This window comes from Rattus norvegicus, chromosome 2 (genome assembly GCF_021556685.1).
Source record: "Rattus norvegicus strain SHRSP/BbbUtx chromosome 2, alternate assembly SHRSP_T2T, whole genome shotgun sequence".
Taxonomy (NCBI): Eukaryota; Metazoa; Chordata; class Mammalia; order Rodentia; family Muridae; genus Rattus; species Rattus norvegicus.
The window spans coordinates 12,493,814-12,515,255 of NC_141535.1; the positions used below are offsets into that span (position 1 = coordinate 12,493,814).

General features: G+C 36.3%; 1 protein-coding gene across 2 annotated transcripts in view; it reads right to left on the minus strand.

Moving 5' to 3' along the window:
• Positions 1 to 735: 735 nt before the first annotated feature.
• The window catches only part of LOC147995957 (uncharacterized), a 37,234-nt gene continuing 16,527 nt past the window's right edge, over positions 736 to 21,442 (minus strand). The window contains exons 1-5 of one of the 2 annotated variants that reach the window (XM_087643068.1): positions 18,440 to 18,541; positions 14,103 to 14,236; positions 11,842 to 11,937; positions 6,143 to 6,252; positions 736 to 3,065 (exon numbers count right to left, since the gene is read on the minus strand). In XM_087643068.1, coding sequence (XP_087499194.1) covers positions 3,053 to 3,065; positions 6,143 to 6,252; positions 11,842 to 11,937; positions 14,103 to 14,236; positions 18,440 to 18,509 — 423 coding nt within the window. In that variant the 5' untranslated portion in view covers positions 18,510 to 18,541 and the 3' untranslated portion in view covers positions 736 to 3,052. Of the gene's footprint in view, positions 3,066 to 4,534; positions 6,253 to 11,841; positions 11,938 to 14,102; positions 14,237 to 18,439; positions 18,542 to 21,442 lie in introns of those variants that run through there. The other variant, XR_015677477.1, reaches the window with a different exon arrangement.

Consider the following 21,442-nt stretch of genomic DNA (forward strand, 5'->3'; position numbering starts at 1 on the left):
GTTCTTCCAGAAAATTGCTGAGTTCAATTCCCAGCAACCACATGGTGGCTCACAACCATCTGTAATGAGATCTGGTGCCCTCTTCTGGCCTGCAGTCACATATGCAGGCAGAATGCTATACATAAAATAAATAAATAAATCTTTAAAAAAAAATCATGTTTCTCTTTGCTATGAATAACAAAGCATTCTCACCAAAATTTGACTCTCTTTTTGTTTATATTCTTTGCTAAACAATGAACATAAGAATACAGTCCATTAATTTTAAAACATAATTTTCCCTTTCTCATTAAGCTATTAATATAAAACACTGAGCAAAAAGATCCATACTGAATGTATATTTTGCTGTTAAAACCTATGTGTATTCAGCAAATGTTTGGTATTACCAACATCTTAGTTCCCCTTTCTGTTAATGAAAATCCTCTTGGTTTCCTTGAAGAATGTCTTTCCAACTACCATTGCTTTATTTAGTTTTGAACAGGAACAGAATCAGGAGTAGATAATTACATTCACAATAACCCACATATCTGGGCCTACCTAGTGATGGGTTTTAGGAAAAACAAGTCTTTTTCTGTGGTTCAGTCTGAGCTAATCCTGTGGCAGTTTCTAAAGGACTAAACATTTTTAGTGTATTTACCTGTTAGTATTGATATAAACTTAATCCTGGAGCAAACTGGGTCTGAAGATTCATTGCAACAAAGATAAAGTGAAGAAGAAAGAAAATTACTGGACTGAGATGACAGTTTTAAGCCATTTTATTTAGTTGTACCTTAGAATCACCGGTCTTTTTGAAAACTGATCCCTAACTTCCCAGTTTTAAGAAAAAACAAACACTTTAATTATATTTCTGTATTTTTCATGGGTTTAAAATAAATCATTTGCAATTTATAACAGAAAAAGTCCCTTAACTCGTCTCTCTAACATGTAGGATGAAGTAATCCAGAAGCATTTTGTGTCCTTTTAGACAAGAGACATATGATTTATTTTCAACCAACTGACTCAGTCCAAACTTATTCTACTTAAAGGTAAAGTATAAATTGACAATTCCATCCTTCTCTGGAGTCTCAAACAACACAGAAGATATTACCAAGGAACCCATTACCATGATGTGTGCTTTGATAAAAATAATAAATTCAATCCAGGTATAAAAGTAAAACACAATCATATATGACTATATGGGCAACGTTGAGTAACCAAAGACAATGTTGGGAAGCATAGAAAGATTAGATCCCCAAACTTTTCTTTAATTTTTTATTGGATATATTTCTTTATTTATATTTCAAATGTCATTCCCTTTCCTGGTTTCCTGTCCATAAGCTCCATATCCCCTCCAACTGTCCCTTCCCCACAAGAGTGTTCGTCCCATTTACCCCCCCATTTACCCCCTCCCCATATTCTCCTGCATTGGGGGTCCAACCTTGGCAGGACCAAGAGCTTCCCCTACCTCTGGTACCCCAACAAGGCCATCCTCTGCTACATATGAATCTAGAGCCATTGGTAAGTCCATGTATAGTCGTTGGGTAGTGGTTTAGTCCCTGGAAGCTCTGGTTGGGTGGCATTGTTGTTCTATGGGGTTGAAAGCCCCTTCAGCTCTTTCAATCCTTTCTCTAATTCCCCGAAAGGGGATCCCATTCTCAGTTCAGTGGTTTGCTGCTAGCGTTCCCCTCCGTATTTGACATGCTCTGGTTGTGTCTCTCAGGAGAGATCTACATCCGGTTCCTGTCAGCACGCATGAAGTTTCTTAGCTTCATCCATCTTATCTAGTTTTGGTGGCTGTATATATATGGGCCTCATGTGGGGGCAGGCTCTAAATGGCCGTTCTTTCAGTTTCTGCTCTAAACTTTGCCTCCATATCCCCTCCTATGAATATTTTTGCTCCCCCTTTAAAGAAGGATTGGAAGCATCTGCATTTTGGTCATCCTTCTTCCTGAGCTTCATGTGGTCTGTGGATTGCATCTTGGGTAATTTGAGCTTTTGGGCTAATGTCCACTTATAAATGTGTGCGTACCATGTACGCTTTTCTGTGATTGTAGACTCCCAAACTTATACAATTCTAAGTCAAGAATTTCTACAAGCACATATAGATATTAACACAATTTACTTCTATTTTTAATTATTTTTAAAAGTATAAAAGTACCCCAAAGAAGGAGTTAGTGAAAGAATTGAAGGAGCTGAAGGGATTTGCAGTCCCATAGAAAGAACAACAACATCAACTAACCAGACCCCATCCCCCACCCCTAGAACTCCCTGGGACTAAACCATCAACCAATGAGTACACATGGAGGGACCCATGGCTCCAGCTGCATATGTAGCAGAGGGTGAGGGAGGAGGAATGGGATAGGGGGTTGCTAAAGGGGAAACCGGAAAAGGAAATAACATTTGAAATGTAAATAAATAAAATATCCAATTAATAATAAAAAAGAAAAAGCTATTAGGCACACACAAATATGCCCCTACATTTGTATCTCCAGCATTTCAGTTTAAGTTGTATGGATTAAAAAAAAATGTGTACACCCAATCTGCCTTCATGTGCAATCTTTAACTTCAATTCCATTCAATTTCCCCAGTTAATCTGAAATGCCATATTAAGTATATAACTCATAATTCAAAGTTTAAAAAGACTTGATTCTTATACATTGAGTCATTTCCTGGCATAATTAATAGGAAAGTATGTGCTATTGAGACTTCTCTCAATTGAGAATACACTAGTGGATTTCTGACTTTGAATACTGTGTCAAGTATGATAAGATTATAGCCATCACATGCGGGTGACAATTTTAAAATCAAGCCCATTGGATATCTTTTCAAATAAATCAATTTAGCACTCCTTGCATTTCTTCCTCTTGACAAACTCCTTACCCTCTCTTGCCCTAATTTACCCAAATGATTCACAAATTAAGTTGTATAACTCGACACGGAAGATTTACAAGAGTGTGGTCTGAGGACTGGCAGATGTTTCCCATTTCGTTTTCTGAGAGAGAAGGGCATGCAGAAATGGCACTGGTTTGAATGACATTTGGAGTAATGGCCTGCCATTCTGCTGGCACTTTTAGTGTTAAGCAAGTGATCTGCAAAGTAAAGTGGATTCACAGTTAGAGTCAGCACCAGTGCACAGGTCGCCCGTAAAAATAGAAGATTCCATTATTCTTCAGGTTCCCTAGAGGGAGCAAGGTCTCCAGCATCATTACCAGGACTAAATCTGACTTTTCTACCTCTCCTAATTTCCTCCAAGTAATTATAGGTCAAGCACTCTTTTGTAAATTATAAAACCTTTGTTCTTATCAAAAATGAATAGCTGAGGAAAAATTATAAAAAGAGTGGAAGGAAAAAAATTTCAATTAGAAAACCAAGCTAATTTGGTATGACCAAAGACTGTCAGGCATACTGACAGTGCTCTATTATACAGCCATTTGGGCTCTTTGAAATTAGTTATGTTAATGTCCTGTGAGTGAATGTAACACTTGGATGGGACAAGATTTCTGCAATTAATTTCTGCAGTCAGTGGAGAGACAAGCAAATTTATTTTCCCCCTCTCTGGGAATTGGTAGAGGAGGGCGTGAGGTACTGAAAGTGCATTTAGGAGCAGTACAAGCTAAACACAAGCCCTAAATAAAGCAGAAACAATGGGAGCCAATGCCTCCTCATTCATTCAATTGACAATGTTTTGCAGCTTAAACCTGTTTTATTAATTATGTTTGACATTTCCTTAATTAGTTTCATTTACACCAAATCAATCCCTACTGCTGTATGGCATCATTTATCATTTTGAAAAATTTGCATACTGAGTGCTGACTTTTCCTACTTAATTATACATTAAAAGTGTCAAGCGTGCTTGCTGCCTGGCATTATCTGCGGCAGAAAGGTTTGTGGCTGGACGGTGATGGTATTAATCATTAAGAGCCCCCAAGTGCTGCTGGGTAATATCTGGGGAGTAGAGTGGCTCTCATTTTAACGCTAGAGAGCAGAAGTGCTTTTGTAAAATGACCCAGAGCAAAAACAAAATAAATGACCTAAAACATCCGGTGTACTGTAGTGCTTTGCTCCTTCAATAAAAATAGGCTTTGGTAGGAAGGTTTCCTATTAACTATTCATTTTCTGTAGATTTAAACACTGTGAATCCACTAAATAGTAAATTTGGGGTTTCTGCTTGGACTTGAAAATGCGAAATTTGATTTGAATATATAATAGTGACTGGCGAGCACACATTCTGATATACACCCTCCCAAATGTGTGACTGTACAAACGAAAGCTTGAAGTGTGGCATATTATTAATACAGTGATGGATCTTGCTCATTTCTTTTCTACTTACAACTTTCAATGAATAAGCAACAATTTTTTCATTGAACAACATGGAGCAAATGAACATAGAATATGACTAACCAATCTAATACTACAGTAGAACTCCATTTGTATGCCCTTGGTTAGATTTAATACGGTGGAATTTTCAGTGATAAAAACATATGGGACTTTTCCGTTTTCAGCATGAGGTATGACTGTAAGCAAATGTAATGAAAGAGTTAACAAGAAACCTGTTTCTAAATTGTATACCAACTATGCCTTTATTCATGTCAGAACCCAAACTTACTGCATTTAATATTCAAATTCATTTTCAAATGCTTGCCCATTAACATAATATATGCCATTTTGCAAGCCTGGTCAGAGAAATCTGTAACTAAATAATTTTCAAGTTTCCTTCATATCAGATGCATTATATGCAGTGTGAAATTATTTTCCCACCCTATCCCTTGGCTGAACAGCAGAAAAGCAACATACAATATAGCGGACATTACTGAAAGTTAAGTTCATTCCTTAGGAGCTTACACATATATATTCAAGAAAGTTTACAATTGCTCATTTTAAGCAAGAATTTAATTGCATAACTTATGTAAAATTGTAATGTTAATATGAAGCTGCAGCATAGCATTATTTAAGGCTTAGAGATGAATGTATATGGCACAATTATATTTATGCAAATATAAATAGCACATTTTGTTTTCTGTTAAATATAATGTGTTTTTAATAAAGCCATCATTAAATGTGCTTTCTTCACATCAACCTAGTTAAATTATAAAAACATGAATCTAATTTAAATGCTTTGTGTTAGAGAAACTGATCCATGCATTTATAGACAATTCTCCCTAATTTTTAAAATAATATTGAAGTCAATGATACAATTTTACTATACCATGCACTTCCTAAGCTTTTTATTAATTTTACTAACTTTTATTTTTGACAGTTTAATGCATGTTTACAATGAATTTTATCTCTTCTCACCCCCTATAACCGTGATGTATTCCTGTCCTTTTGATAAAACCTCTCTTCATTACCATCTCAATCTTCAGTCTTCAGATTTCCACTTATGTTCTTGCCTGCCCTTTCAAGTTATAGCTCTTCATTTCAGTTGGTGATTTTTTAAATATAAAGACTTTTCTTCATTGAGAAAGAGTAAAATATCATAAATAATAATGATGGTGGTATTAATAGGAAATAGTATAGTTAGTAATCACTATGTCCCAACAGTGTAAATTAACAGTGTTTTATTTTATTGTCTTAATCTCTATTAATATAATTACTCTGCTAAGCTTTACAGTCTGAAGTTACCAGTGTGTGATCACAGGGTTAGAAACTGGCAACATTCAATGTTACAGGACATGTCTTCTTTCTGCACCATTTTCACAGAGTTTTTATGTACCAGCTATATTTACAGTGTTCCACAAGCCACAACATCCACAATTGTATGTGTAAAAATTGTTCCTTGAGAGCATACATCCTGATGCATGTGCATACCACATCTTTGGGGTTTCCTAAAAGACTTTAAATGCTTTCTTGTTTATAAGGTGTTAGTGAGTCAGTTTCATGGAGTGTTTGGGAAAAAAAGACTTTTCATGGCATAGACGATGTTAAGTGGTTCATTCTTTTACAATCAGATGTAAAGGGCTGATTTAAATTGAGCCTTTTGACTAAGTTCCTTACTCTGATTTTATTCTCCATAGGTTAATAAGAATCTAAACGACAATGCACATGTGGAAAAAATGTGGAAAAGTCTAGTAATGAGTGTACAAGAGAGGACGATTTCAGTGTGTTGAACTATGCAGCGGATTCCCGTCTTCGCTATCCAGCAGTCTTCCCTATCCTCACGCTCTACCTGGAATCTGAGTAAACCCTTGCATTTCTCCTCTCTGGTGCTTCTCTTCTCTTTGCATCTGTGTCAGCAAGCCCAGGGTACACCGAATGATCATTGACCACTGAAGTTGCCTACCAAAAGCAGAAATATAAAAATGGCAAACATTATAATAATAATTTAACTACAGTTAATTCTAACAATTAAGCCCAAAGAGAGTATCCAGACATGACTGCTATTTTCCATACATAAGCATTTTAATATAAGTTGAAAACCTGATCGAGACTCAAAGACATGATTTGCTCAGAGCATTTTATTTAGGATCTCAGGATAGGATGTCAATGGATAAATTTATTAAAGTAGACTCTAGTTAGCACTGTATTACATTACATATATTTCAGAGTAAACTGTTGATGAGCAAATGGAAATTAAAATACCATATGTATGCATGAATGACCAAAATATGCAGTGGGTTAATAGCAACCTGTGTGTCCTTATATGGTTCCCTGTGAGTATCTTCAAAGGTATATGACCTTTCAAGTATAGGTATGCTTTGTGTGAGAATATTTGTGGGCATATTCTATAACTCAGAAACTCTCTGCTTTCTAAAAAAAATGAGCAGAACTCATTTACTTGGCTCTTACAGGATTCATTAACCTTTGCCTTCCTTAGAAACTCGAAACTGTTCTAACACTGACATTGTCATTAAAAGCCAATAGGAAGACACCATTTTTAAATTAAAGTCATTAGATAAGTTTCAAGAGTTAAAGAAAGATTAAGAAAAATTCAAATGAGAAAAATAATTTTGCTTTGGGTATAAAAAAGACCCCATGAGGAATTCTCCAAGTTTGTTAGAAAGTACTCTTAGGTGATCAGAAAAATCTCTACGAAATATTAATCCAGAGCATATTAAAGAATTTAACTCCTTCATACTTGGTGATGAAAGAACTCTTCAATAATAATGATATGATTATCCTATTTTACACACACACATACACACACACACAGTAGGTAAAAATATCTAAACAGGTCCTTTGTCTGGCCACATTACCCTGCACATTCTATGACTTCTTACTGAAATAAACGATTACGTGGTGGCCCCTAACAGAGAGTAGCAGTAGAAGTCATGAGCATTGAAAGTGGGGACATATCTTTAGCCATTGCTTAAAAGCCATCGTAAATGAAGTCTTTGACTTAATAATATTGGACACCACTTAAAATACCATTTCCATTATTAACATCACAGGTGAACTTTCACCATAGTTCCCAACATGCACATCACTCCTGCCAGATGTCAAATTCTAGCAAGGTCTCTTATGAAAACAATTTCCATATGAAACTCCAGGAGCCCCCATACAACCCTGATTACTGTTGTCTGTTTCTATAGCTATGACAAAGTTAGCACTTTTTAAAAGCCACTCTTGTCCTGAAACCTTTCTTTCATCCTACCACCACTCCCACTTCATGCATTAGTTGCCAAAACTTTTAAATGTCTCTTTCAGGCTGGAGAGAGATGGCTCAGCCGTTAGAGGCTAGTCTCACAACCAAAAATAAATGTCTCTTTCAGGCTTCCCTTTCTTGAGCTTTCTGACAGACCTTTGCCCTCCTCTAAGATATCTGCTACTAAACATCTGAATGTACCAAATGTTTTCTGAAGATTGGAAATAATATCTACTTTTCTGATTTCTTACATTTCAAATATTATTTATTAATATATATGTATATATACCCACTTGTGAATGTGTTTGTATGTACATATGTATGTTTTTATATGTGTGTGCTTTTGTCTGTGTCCACCTGTGTGTCTGTGTGACTGTGTGTGTTTCTGCAGTCTGTATGTACAAGTATGTGTGCTTGTGTATATGTGTGAGTGTGTATGTATGTGCATGCATGTGTAAGGAAATGTGTGCATGCACATGTGTATGCATATGTGCGGGTGCTGCTGCTCCTCTAATTAGATTGCAAATGTAATTTATTTTTATTTCTCTGTATTCTCATCTACACTGTGATTTCCTTAACAGTTAATACAATGCTCAGACAATTTCCTGGTTCACAATCAATATGAGAATTTCTCTTTGAATTTTAGAGAAAGGAAAACTTCATTTTTGACCTATTGGTTCTTACAGGAGTAGATAAATTCCTGATGTATATATAAAAGAAAAACAATTTGTGCAGATTTTTTTTGTAATCTCCCAATAAGTTGTTATATCAGCAAATTTATAAAGAATTTGATTTGGAATTCAAGTGAATCTGCTATAAATTGACCTGCATTTGATTACTGTTATAAAACATTCATCTTAAAAGCAGATTACAATTGTACTCAAATATTTCATTTAAACACCTTATTCGCAGAAGAAGGTATATGGAATGACTTTTTTCATCTGGGTAATCTAGGATGTTTATAAATATTGCTTTAACAGTGAGACAAAATTAGTCATCTCTAAATACAAGATTTTAAGGACACACTAGGAATCAGGAATCTGCACATTATCACAACCAGGACACCGTTGAGTTACAGGTGCACGCTATATCATGCTTCACATACTCTAAGCATCACAAGTGCAAGTTATTTATTATAGCTCAGTTTATTTCTATATTCCCGCATCTGCAAAATGCAAGCACAAGTTGAAAGAAACAAAACATCAAATATTCAGCATCAACCCTGAAATCGTATAAACACAAGCAACACTACACGGGCTGGGAATATATGAATAATTGAGAAGGAAGCCAGAAACCACAAACTCAAGGTCAGGTGGGAGGGGCCAATATATCAACATACACACATGGTGTTGGAGAAGAAACAGGGAGAGAATCATGTAATTATTTTGATTTCTAAAAATTAAAAGAAGTAAAACTCAACAAAGAAAACTAATATTGTACCTAGAGCTTTGGCAAATAATGTTTCATTAGACAAGCATGCAGCAGTCCCACACAAGAACCCTAAAGCAGTGAGATAGTAAGGGTGACCAATTAGTTTTTATCTTAAATTAATTTAGTATAAATATATATGTATTTGTATATGTGCAAAATATATGGGTCAACCTTTCTCCATTTCTACATTTTCTATGTGAACAAAGAGTGAACTTGAAAATGACAAAGAATGACAAAAGAGAAAACAAATTCTGTCAAGTAAACTAAGCCATGTGTGAGAAAATATTTTATGTTTTCTCTCATACACTGAATCTAAATCTAAAATACAAGTGACTAAATGAGGAAGGAAGCATTTATGGACTAGAGAAAGGGACGACGCCAGGTAGAAGAAGAACAAAAGAGCTTAGTGGGGAGTGAATCCAAGCAAGTTCAATAGGATCATGTGTGAAAACACCAGGATGAAGCCCATTAGTATGTGTGTACAGTCTGCACATGCTATTTGGTTCATAATTAATAACATAAATAAATGTTGATCACACTCAGTGAAAAGCTATCATTGAGAGGAGTGATAACAAATGATACACACAGAAAATGTTGAAAGATTAGTGTTACTAATCTTTAAGATGCATAAATAAAATAAAATAAAAATTAAGATTTTATTTTAAATAAAATTTTACCAGTCCTACCTAGCCTTTTGCTAGAGAATTTTTAAAAGTCAACTCTATTAGCCTTAAGGAAAAAAATAAAAGAAAAGTAAATATAATCAAAATGTCCCAGGAACATCAGAATACCAGAACTCAGTCAGTATCCAACCCATTCCTCTCCTTCGAATAAACATCAAGAACTGACTATCACAATGTGTGTCACACACCCAATTCTAAGCCACAGAAAAGGTCAGGAGAAAATCAGCATGTTCATTGGCCAGATGTGTGAGCTTGTATCAGCCTCCTCTGGACAAGAGGAGACCAGTTTGGCACAGCAAAAACAAATCAGATGGCAACAGAAGACAATGGCTACTAGGAAAACTTTACTACCAAACACAAAAATGTTCGATGTTTCAAACTGCAGCTACATTATCAGCTGTTGCATAAAGTACTTTGATCAAAACTCTTGAATTATATTGAGATCTTACTAAATTTAAACACATCCCAAAACACAATGTGGAAATACATAGTGTTGATATTTATTATACTTTTGAAAGAGTTGTCTGGGTATTTTAAGAAGCGTGATAAGGTGAATTCTCATGTTAATGTGTGTGTGTGTGTGTGTGTGTGTGTGTGTGTGTGTGTGTGTGTGTGTGAGAGAGAGAGAGAGAGAGAGAGAGAGAGAGAGAGAGAGAGAGAGAGAATGCCTGCACCTTACTTTTGGAGAGAGTGTTTCTCACTAGGCTTGGAGTTCACTAATTCAGTAAGACTATCTGGCCAGGAAGCCCATGAGTCTTCAATCCTGTCTTCCCATTGCTAACACTATAGGCACACAACATCGCACTCAGTTTTTTCTATGGATGCTTTGGATCAAAACACAGCATTTGCGGTTATTTACTGAACATGCTACCCCAATGAATGAGTCATTACCCTTCCCTTATTTTATACATTAATATTAAAAAATTATTTGTATATATTCACCAAACAAAAGTATACAAATTTCTTTACAAATTACATACATTTTAAATATATATAGATTAATTTATTTACATAGACATGCATATTATATAATGATATATATGTACAAATAATATTGAGGAAAAGTCACAAGTTGTAATTTATTATATGTTTTAATAAGAACTAAAGGAAAGAAAATGGAGTACCTCAGTGGCCAATGTTTAAGGGGCTCAAGATACTAATTGCTCTGATTTTATCACCACATATTATTTATGTGTCAAATTTTATCACCCATAGTCTATAAATATGTATAATTATTATAAACAAGTAAAAGTTTAAAAATAAAAATAAAATATGAGGTGTAACATCAGCACTAAGATTTAAATTAGAAATTAAAATGTGTGTATAGAATTTCAATTATTTTAATACTGGGATTCTGCTGTACATAGGCACCTCTGGTAAATCAGAGCTGATAAAGAAAAATCTGATGGAGCCAATCATGATAACTCTCACATCTTCAGCAAGCTTGTACATTAGATAGATGTTCTTGATTTATCCAATGACAGTTTAGATTCCCGATGCGTGACCCGATCTAGGGAAGTAAAAGGCACAGTGAAAACTGTCAAGCTATACTGTACTGAAAGGGTGCCTGGGCAGTAAACTGCATCACCAAGGAGAGAAAAACACACAGAGATAAGCATGTCCGTTTTCCCAGTGCTAACTTTCCTCCTTGGGCCTGAGCAAGGCAACGTTACAAGAGTTTCTGGGAACACATCAGTCCTGCAGGGGAGGAGCCAAATGTCTACTTGACCACACAAGAGCCTAGTGCTGGGAAACAGCGTCAGCTGGAGGGCTTAGAGCACAGCAGTTACTTCACTGTGGCTCCCAGTGCAGAGCTTCAGAAAGGGATAAACAGTGAACCCAAGGAACTGACTGTCCCTCAGTCACATTTCTAAAATGTGAGTTTATCTGGAGAAATACAGGAATGCTGGGTCACCACTTGAACCTCTGTCACGTAATAGCAGAGTGAAATTGTAAGAACCAGGAATTGTCCCTATGCCTGTTTCCCTATTTGTACAGTAAAAATAATAGATTGTTTTTGCAGATGTGAGGATTATGATGATATGGTTCTCAGCAAATTGTCTTTTATTACACATCCAAACTGTGAGCAATTCTACCTGAAATTTGTTAGATTACTAAGTACTTCCTGGGTACCATTGATGTGAGTAGTTTAATGTGGAAATGTCTAACCTTCTCTACGCGATCACTCCGAAGTACACATTGTTGTTTCTGTGGTTCTGAAGAGGGAACTAGGGTGGAAGCAGCAGAGTAGCATTTGAAGAACTCCTGGAAAAGACAAATGGCCTTGAATGACATAAACACCATTCAGGCATCAGGAAAATGCAAGTGGCAACTGCCATTGTCACTGGAGTCACTGTTGATCTACAGATGTTTAGATGGACTAGTAGGTAAGTAGAACATACTAAATAAAAATAACTAGTTGTACATGACTTGACAATTAAATTTGAACTCTGCTTACTGTACTTGGTTGTATGGCATCTAGATTTAATCTCATTTTTTCATAAAACATCATTTAAGCAGTGATGCTTGGGATCATTTTTTAAAATATTTTTCTCTGTTCATTCATGCTGTGGTAACACTATAACTTAAAGTGAGTGCTTTATAAAACATCCTCTGGATGCTGAGAAATCAAAGATTAAGCTGCCAATAGGTACAGTATTTGCTGAAGGTCAGTTATTCACAGATGGCTTCTTTCTCCTAGATGCTTCATGAAGGGAAGGAAGGGTCCCTTGGGAGTGTTGCATGAGATCACTGTACCCATCCATTCCTCAAAGCTTTGCCCTTGAGAGCCAAGCATCTCCCAGACTCTGCACCTCACTTCCATCACTCACGGGCACTAGGAGTGTTACCTCACTGTCTGAGAATCGAACTGGCACAATTGGAGTAAAGTCTTGAGTAGGCCTGTGAGGCTCACTGTATTCCATCTCTGTAATAACGTTCCAGGGATACGCAACTGAAAATATTAGCTCTCGGTTTCACATATCTGAGTCTATGATTAAAGGCCCCACCAGTGCTGACGAAGAACAGTGTGGCAAGCAATAAGGGGTAAACCCTTCTGGTTGCCAGGAAGCAACGTGGGAGATGCAGGGACAACATGCACCTATCAGCAGCATACCGTCAATGACTTTCTCCTCCTAACCAGGACAACTCCTAGTTTCACTGTCTCCCAGAAAGCCATTAACTTAGAAATTCACAGACAGGTGGAATAATATTCATGGAATAAAAGCTTATATAGTATGTATTTTGTGATATCACTCAAAGTCCCCAGCTCCTAACATTCCTAAAGTGGGGACCATGTTCCTTCAACGTACATCTCTCAAAGTACATTTCTGCCCAAACGCTAAGTCTATGTACTCAACCATATGTCAATAAAGAAAAGAACCAAAGTCCTCTACTTTATATTCATTTCCATCTAGAACCAGCTTGATTCAGATAGTACACCACAAAATAGTGACTGTCTCAGAGAATCAATAAGCTTAAATTTCATGCTTAACAGAGATTTTCCTTAATTATTGTCTCAAACCCATGCATCATTTCACGTTTTCTTCTACAAGTTATATAAAGAAATCATAATTGTATCTAAGGTATACAAAAATGTTTGAGATATTCACACTGAATATGATATAGAAATTTTCATCCTAAATAAGCATCAACTATAATGATGACTTATGACTCCTTAGCTTTACTTTTAAGAATTATAAATTTGATGGGATGCAGTCTGTTGCTCAGTTAACTCTTTAGAAAAATGATGTATAGACCAATTAAGGAGTACCAGAGATCATTTATTTTAACTTAAAATTTCCTGTTAAAATAGAAGGATTAAATTTATTTGTGTTATAATATTCTTCTAATTTAGATACTAGATGAAAATATTAGAAAATTTAATTGCAAAATTGAAAATATTAATAGAAATGTAATTTAGTAGAGTTAAGGTTACATAATTCATATTCTTAGAGGTCAAAATCAAGCTAAAGACTTAATCACATTTACCTAAAATAGAACCTAAAATAATTTCAATCTCAATAGCTAATTTTGACATTTTCCCAAAAACAACACAATAAAATGTATTATTTATTTTAACCCAATTTAGGTTTTTTCATTCCATCTCCTGTTTTAGTCTTTTGCTGAGAAACACATAAAAATTTCCTGACTTCATTTCATTCCTAGGAGAAAAATTAATTTTAATTCTTTAAGCATGAAATTTATAATATTTTAAGTTTACATATAAAATTCTTATAGCAATTTTCTGAGCATGGAAGATACAAATGGCAAATCCTCCACTTTAATAGTCATTTCATTGATTGTCCTTTTCTGTGTTTTAGTTTAGCTTACACTGAGTAATATGTAATTAAAAATCAAAATTAATCAATATTAGTAGCTTTCATTATAATTTTTATTTCCAGAGTGTCTTTTTCTACTTTTGTTCTCACCTTGAAGTGATTCACAGTACTCACAGTAGAATTCATTTCCCAGGCTTCCACACATAGTCCTGGCTCTCTGTCGTAATAATTCTTTTCATAGCACAATTTGTGGATCTCTGAAATGCAGCTATTGGTAGCTCTGTCTGTACTCAAATGAAGTGATATTGAATTTCTATTATGCATGTGCCTTGGAAACCTCACAGCTCTCCATAAAGATTTTATTCACACAGCAGATTTGTTGTGACTTAGATAGTTTCAGACTATTTTAGATTTCAATGGACATGGCAGGATGTGAAAGTATAAAAGAAATATCAGGAGAAAGAGACATGTAGATCTAAATGATATATTAAGCATCCTGCAGAACAAAGCAAGGAATGCCTATGGTTGTAGTAAACAATACCCAAGAGTGTGTCTTTGAAGGCCCTCTCACGGGGGTGAATCTTTTTATAGTGCATGAGTGAATTTGGCAACTCCTTTCATCCTACAAATTAACTTTTGATAAAGCCTCTTCCTTATATAACCTTCATGTTTTGAAATAAATTGTTTATAATAAGACATATTCTAGTTTCATGCACTGTTCAATCAGTCTAAGTCAACACAAAATAGAAAATAAACACAATTGCAAACAAAACTTTATCCCTCAAGTAGAATTTAGAAGATTGGCAATGGAAGAACAATTTTTAGTATAAATAAAAGATACAGAATTCATATATTGGTGAAATTAACTCATAATACAGAAGAGAGTTGTAGTAGTATATTTGGGCAAATATGAGTTAAAATGCCATTGTCTTAAGTATTGAGAGTACACTAAATATCAACATAATTTGGACACAGCAGAAACAGTGTTAAGCATCATGAACAATGCCATTACTCCATGAAACTTACAGGAAAAACACTTAATATATAAGAAAAAGTTAAGTGATCATTAGTAAGTGATGTAATATCTCCACACAGCAGCATGGGCCTTTGAGAGAAGCACAGCAAGAGGAGGCAGCAAGTACATGCTTGGTATCCAGGGAAAGTCTCAGAGAAGAAAGTTTCTCTGATGAGGGTTAAAAGCTATATTAACCTATGAATTTAAAGATAAGAATTCACAAGGCAATAATTTGGCATATGTACATTTAGCAACATAATAGTGGTAAGCACTGCTCCAAAGCCTATGATCTACTCAAGTAAATATTTTTGGCCCAACTGACAGTAACAAGTCTTCTGGAACAGGCCTTATGTTCAACTAAACAGCAGTTAGTCACAGCTTATAAGACAGCCATACCTTGCCTGGTTATTGTACCTCAACGTATAAAAGATGGGAAGATAGCCCATAAGTTTTCCCCTGTAGTGTCTGAAACACATACACACATAAAACACACACACACACACACACACACACACACACACACACACACACACACACCACAACCAAAAATCAAGCTAGTAGGAAGGAAACTTCCAGGTCAACATCAACTTTCAAAATTAAAATTTTTCCATAATTGAAAGCAAAACATGTGACTTCTTCAAGAATAGGTTTTACCAAAGTTTTGCTGGGCAATAAATATCAATTACACTGGCCTGTGTTTGTGTTTGTTTGGGAGTTATCTAAGACTCTTGAGCACAACATCAAGGGGCAGTATTCCTGACAGGCTGTTTGATGACGTATGGCTTCTGGATAGAACTCTATCATTCCTGCTTGGTGCAGAAAAGGCCAATTTAATTCTTTTAAAAAACTAAACCTTTGTAAAGACAATAAACTCAGATTCTATATGTGTTTTTCGTCTATTGTTACTGTTAGATATACTGTCTTCCACCCTCTACTATCCCTGTCTCCTTAACTCTCTCCCAATTCAATATTCCCCTTTCCTTGAATATCCACCATCCAGTTCCTACTATGTCACCACATGTCCCCCACAAGACTACTTTCCCTTTTCTTAGAATACACAGCTGAAAGAGAGGGAACTGTTTTGGGGACTAGCGCTATCTCCACTCATAACTGAAATGAATTACTTTCAAAGAAAGTTAATAGAAACTTGGTCTAAAGGGTTAAAGTGGCCCCTTAGACCAAGTATTTATTTACACTTTGCTCTACCAAGGACTATGCTCAAGTACTCAAAGAACTCTAAAACTAATTAAAAGAGAGTGAGCTCTCAGCAGTCCAGAAAGTCAAAATGAACACGGTGTATATTTGTTGTTGTTTACAATTCTAAAATAAATACTAATTTTTAGATGCTAAGACTTCTTTGTCATTAATTCATTATTTTTCCAAACAAAACAATAAATAACCCAGAGAAAGCCCTAAGAATGACTTGCAATTTTCTCCTGGTCTGATTTATGTTAGAGTAGAACAGTGTACAGGATCTTTACACTCTCCACCCTCAGGAATAGACCTTTAAAAAGGAAGGAGGAAGAGGAAGAGAGGGAAGAGGAAAATAACGGGGGTAGAGCAATAGCGGTGGGGGGCTAATTTCACAATTCTACAGATATTTAAAGATATATAATCAACTTAAAATAACCTAAGAACAGAATGAAAGTACTAGTTTTACATAGAAAAATCTGGACTTTTGGAACTAGGTAGCATATGATAAATCTTTTGACTCAGGGACCCAAAAACTGCCACCAACTGAATAACAATCATCTTCTGAATGGTCCTTTATGCTGATACAGACTGCAAACAAGTCTGCTCCCCAGAAGAGGCTATATCATCAGACATACCAGAGGACCACTGAATTCAGAACATATGACATCATATCCTGAAACATACCAGAAGAACCACTGTACTCAAAACACATCCTGAGGCATCCCAGGAGATCTGCTGCACCCAAGGCATCTGACACCACAACCAGAGACATCCCAGGAGATCCACTCCACCTAGGATACCACAGCTTCAAGGCATCCTAGGAGTTCCTCAATACACAGGGCAACTAATCAATTGACACCACAGTCTGAAGACCTCCCACGGGCTCTGAGGCATGCAGGGCAACTGACCCAAAAAGACTGAAAGCCTCCCTGAAGTGTGGCTATACACAAGGAAATAGAATCCACAGTCCATTGACCCCCAACCCCAACCCGAGAACAACTTCTCACAAGACAACAGTGTGACTGCCCCTCTGAAGAGCCAACAGTCTGAAGGCCTCCCAGGAGATCCATTGCAGCCAGGGCAACAAATCAGCAGCTTCTCTGGCCTTCTGAATACCACAGGAGGTCTGCTACAGACCTACTAGGACACAGGCCTACTAGGAGACCTGTTGCAACCCAGGGACAAAAGAGGCAGATTTCAAACAGAGTCTCCCAGGTCAGCAACAAACTCTAGGGATAACCAGATGGCTGAGAGGCAAGCACAAGACCATAAGCAACAGAAGCCAATATATGTGGGCATCACAGAATCCAGTTTTCCCACCACAGCAAGCCCTGAAAACACTAACACACCTGAAAATCAGAAACTGACTTAAATTCCTATCTGATGAAGATAATAGAATCTTTCAAGGAGGACATAAATAACTCAGTGAAAGAAACACAGGAAAACATAGGTAAACGAGTAGAAGCCCTTAAGTAGGAAACAAATAAGTCCCATAAAGAAATACAGGGAAACACAACCAAACAGGTGACAGAATGGCATAAAGTAGAAGTAGAAACAATAAAGAAAACACAAATGAGGCAAACCAGGAAATGGAAAACCTAGGAAAGAGGTCAGGAATTACAGATGTAAGTATCGCCAACAGAATACAGGAGATTGAATAGAGAACCTTGGGTGTAGAAGACATGGTAGAAGAGATTGACACAATGGTCAAAGAAAATTCAAAAAATAAAAAATTCCTAACCCAAAACATTCAGGAAATTCAGGACACAATGAAAAGACCAAATCTAAGAATAATTGGAATAGAGGACAATGGAGATTCCCAGCTCAAAGGACCTGAAAATGTTTTCAAAAAATTCATAGAAGAAAATGTCCCCAACCTAAAAAAAGAGATGGCCATAATGGTACAAGAAGCCTACAGAACACCAAATAAATGGGACCAGAAAAGAAAATCCTCTCATCATATAATAGTCAAAACACTAAGCGTGCAGAGCAAAGAAAGAGTATTAAAAGCTGCAAAATGCAGATGCTTCACTCCTTTAAAAAGGGGAAAAATATACTTAGGAGGTGATAGGGAGGCAAAGTTTAGAGCAGAGACTGAAGGAAAAGCCATTCAGAGCCTGCCCCACATGTGGCCCATATATATATAACCACCAAAACTAGATAAGATAGATGAAGCTAAGAAGTGCATGCTGACAGGAACCGGATGTAGAACTCTCCTGAGAGACACAGCCAGAATACAGCAAATACATAGGCGAATGCCCGCAACAAACCACTTAACTGAGAACGGGATCCCAGTTGAAGGAATCAGAGAAAGGACTGGAAGAGCTTGAAGGGGCTCGAGACCCCATATGAACAACAATGCCAAGCAACCAGAGTTTCCAGGGACTAAGCCACTACCTAAAGACTATACATGGACTGACCCTGGACTCTGAGCTCATAGGTAGCAATGAATATCCTAGTAAGAGCACCAGTGGAAGGGGAAGCCCTGGGTCCTGCTAAGACTGAACCCCCAGTGAACTAGACTGTGGGGGGGAGGGCGGCAATGGGGGGAGGGTTGGGAGGGGAACAGCCATAAGGAAGGGGAGGGGGGAGGGGGATGTTTGCCCGGAAACCGGGAAAGGGAATAACACTCGAAATGTATATAAGAAATACTCAAGTTAATAAAAAAAAAAGAAAAAAGAAAAAGAAACTGGAGAGATCTTACACTAGCAACTTAACGGCACACCTGAGAGCTCTAAAACAAAAAGAAGCAAACTCACCCAAAAGGAGTAGAAGGCAGCAAATAGTCAAACTCAGGGATGATATCAACCAAATAGAAACAAAGGGAACAATACAAAGAATCAGCAAAACCAAAATCTGGTTCTTTGAGATAGATAAATCCCTTACCAAACTAACTAAAGTGCACAGAGGCAATATCCAGATTAACAAATCAGAAATGAAAAGTGAAACATAACAACAGAAATAGAGTATATTCAGAAAATCATCAGATCCTACTACAAAAAGCCTATACTCAACAAAACTGGAAAATGGATGATTTTCTAGACACATATTATATACCAAAGTTAAATCGAGAGCAGGTAAACTTTCTAAACAGGCCCATATCCCATAAGAAAATATAAGAAGTCACTAAAAACCTCACAACCAAAAGAGCCCAGGGCCAGATGGATTTAGTTCAGGTATTAAACCAGACCTTCAAAGAAGACCTGATACCAATATTCCTCAAACTATGTCATAAAACAGAAACAAAAGGAACATTATCTAATTCTTCCCATGAAGTCACAATTATGCATATACCTAAACCACACAAGGACCCTACCAAAAAAGAGAACTTCAGATCAATCTTGTTTATGAATATTGATGCAAAAATACTCAATAAAATTCTTGCAAACTGAACCCAAAAATACATCAAAACCATCATTCACCATGATCAAGTAGGCTTCATCCCAGGGATGCAAGTTTAGTTCAATATATGAAAATCCATTGACATAACCCACCATATGAACAAACTCAGAGAAATAAGATCACATGATCATCTCCTTAGATGCAGTAAAGCATTTGACAAAATACAACACCCCTTCATGTTAAAAGTATTGGAGAGATCAGGAATTCAAGGTCCATACCTAAACATAATAAATGCACTTTACTGCAAATCAAGAGCCAATATCAAATTAAATGGAGAGATACTTGAAGCAATCCCACTAAAATCTGGGATAAGACAAGAATACCCATTATCCCCATGTCTATTCCACATAAGACATCAAGAGTATACAAATTGGCAAAGAAGAATTAAAGGTATCACTCTATGCAGATGATATGATAGTATATGTGACCACAAAAATTCTACCAGAGAACTTCTCCAGCTGAAAAACAACCGCAAAGTAGCCAGATATAAAATTAACTCAAATAAATCAGTAGCCTAATCAACAAATATACAAATGATCAACAGCCTGAGAAAAAAATTAGGAAAACAATTACCCTCATAATAGCCACAGATAATAAAAAATATCTAGGCATAACTCCAACCAAACAAATGAAAGATCTTTCTGATAAGATCTTCAAGTCTCTCAAGAAAGAAATCAAAGAAGATCTCAGAAAATGGAGAAGTTTCCCATGCTCATGGATTGGCACAATTAACATAGTAAAACTGGCCAAAGGCAATCTACAGATTCAATGCAATCCCCAACACAATCCCAAAATAATTCTTCAAAGACATGAAAAGAGCAATTCTCAAATTCATCTGGAAAGACAAAAAACCAAGAATAGCAAAAACAATAAAAGAATGGTTGGGAGTATCACCATCCCTGACCTCAAGCTCTACTACAGAGCAATAGTGATAAAATCTGCATGGTATTGGTACAGAGAAAGACAGGTTGATCAATGAAATAAAATTGAAGACCCAGGACTAAAACCACACACTTATGCACACATGATCTTTGACAAAGAAGGCAAAAATATACAATGGAAAAAAGCAGGCATTTTCAATAAATGGTGCTGGTCTAACTGGCTGTCTGTATGTAGAAAAATGAAAATAGAACCATACTTATCATCATGCATAAAGCTCAAGTCCAAGTGGATCAAGGACCTCAAGATAAAACCAGATACACTGAATCTAATTGAAGAGAAATTGAGAAAGAGCCTTGAACTCATTGGCACCGGCAGAAATTTTCTAAACAGAAATCCAATGGCTCATGCTCTAAGATCAAGAATTGATAAATAGGACCTTATGAAACTGGAAAGCTTCTGTAAGGTATAGTCTATAAGACAAATTGCCATCCTACAGATAAGCAAAATATCTTCACTAACCCCACATCTGATAAAGAGCTAATATCCAAAATATATAAAGAGCTTAAGAAGCTTACCACCAAAAAACCAAACAACCCAATAAAAAAAAGTGGTATAAAACTAAGCCAAGAATTCACAAAAGAGGAATCTCAAATGTCTGAGAAGCACATAAAATAATGTTCAAAATCCTTAGTGATCAGAGAAATGCAAATCAAAACAATTCTATCTTACTGGAGTCAGAATGGCTAAGGTCAACACATGTTGGTGAGAATGTGAAGAATGAGGGATACTCCTCCATTGCTGTTGGATTTGCAAACTGCTACAACCACTCTGGAAGTCATTTTGAAACTTCCTCAGAAAGTTGGAAATACATGGATGGAACTGGAAAATATTATCCTGAGTGAGGTAACCCAATCACAGAAAAACACACATGGTATGCATTCACTGATAAGTGGATATTAGCCCAAATGCTTGATTTACCCTAGATGCACAGAACACA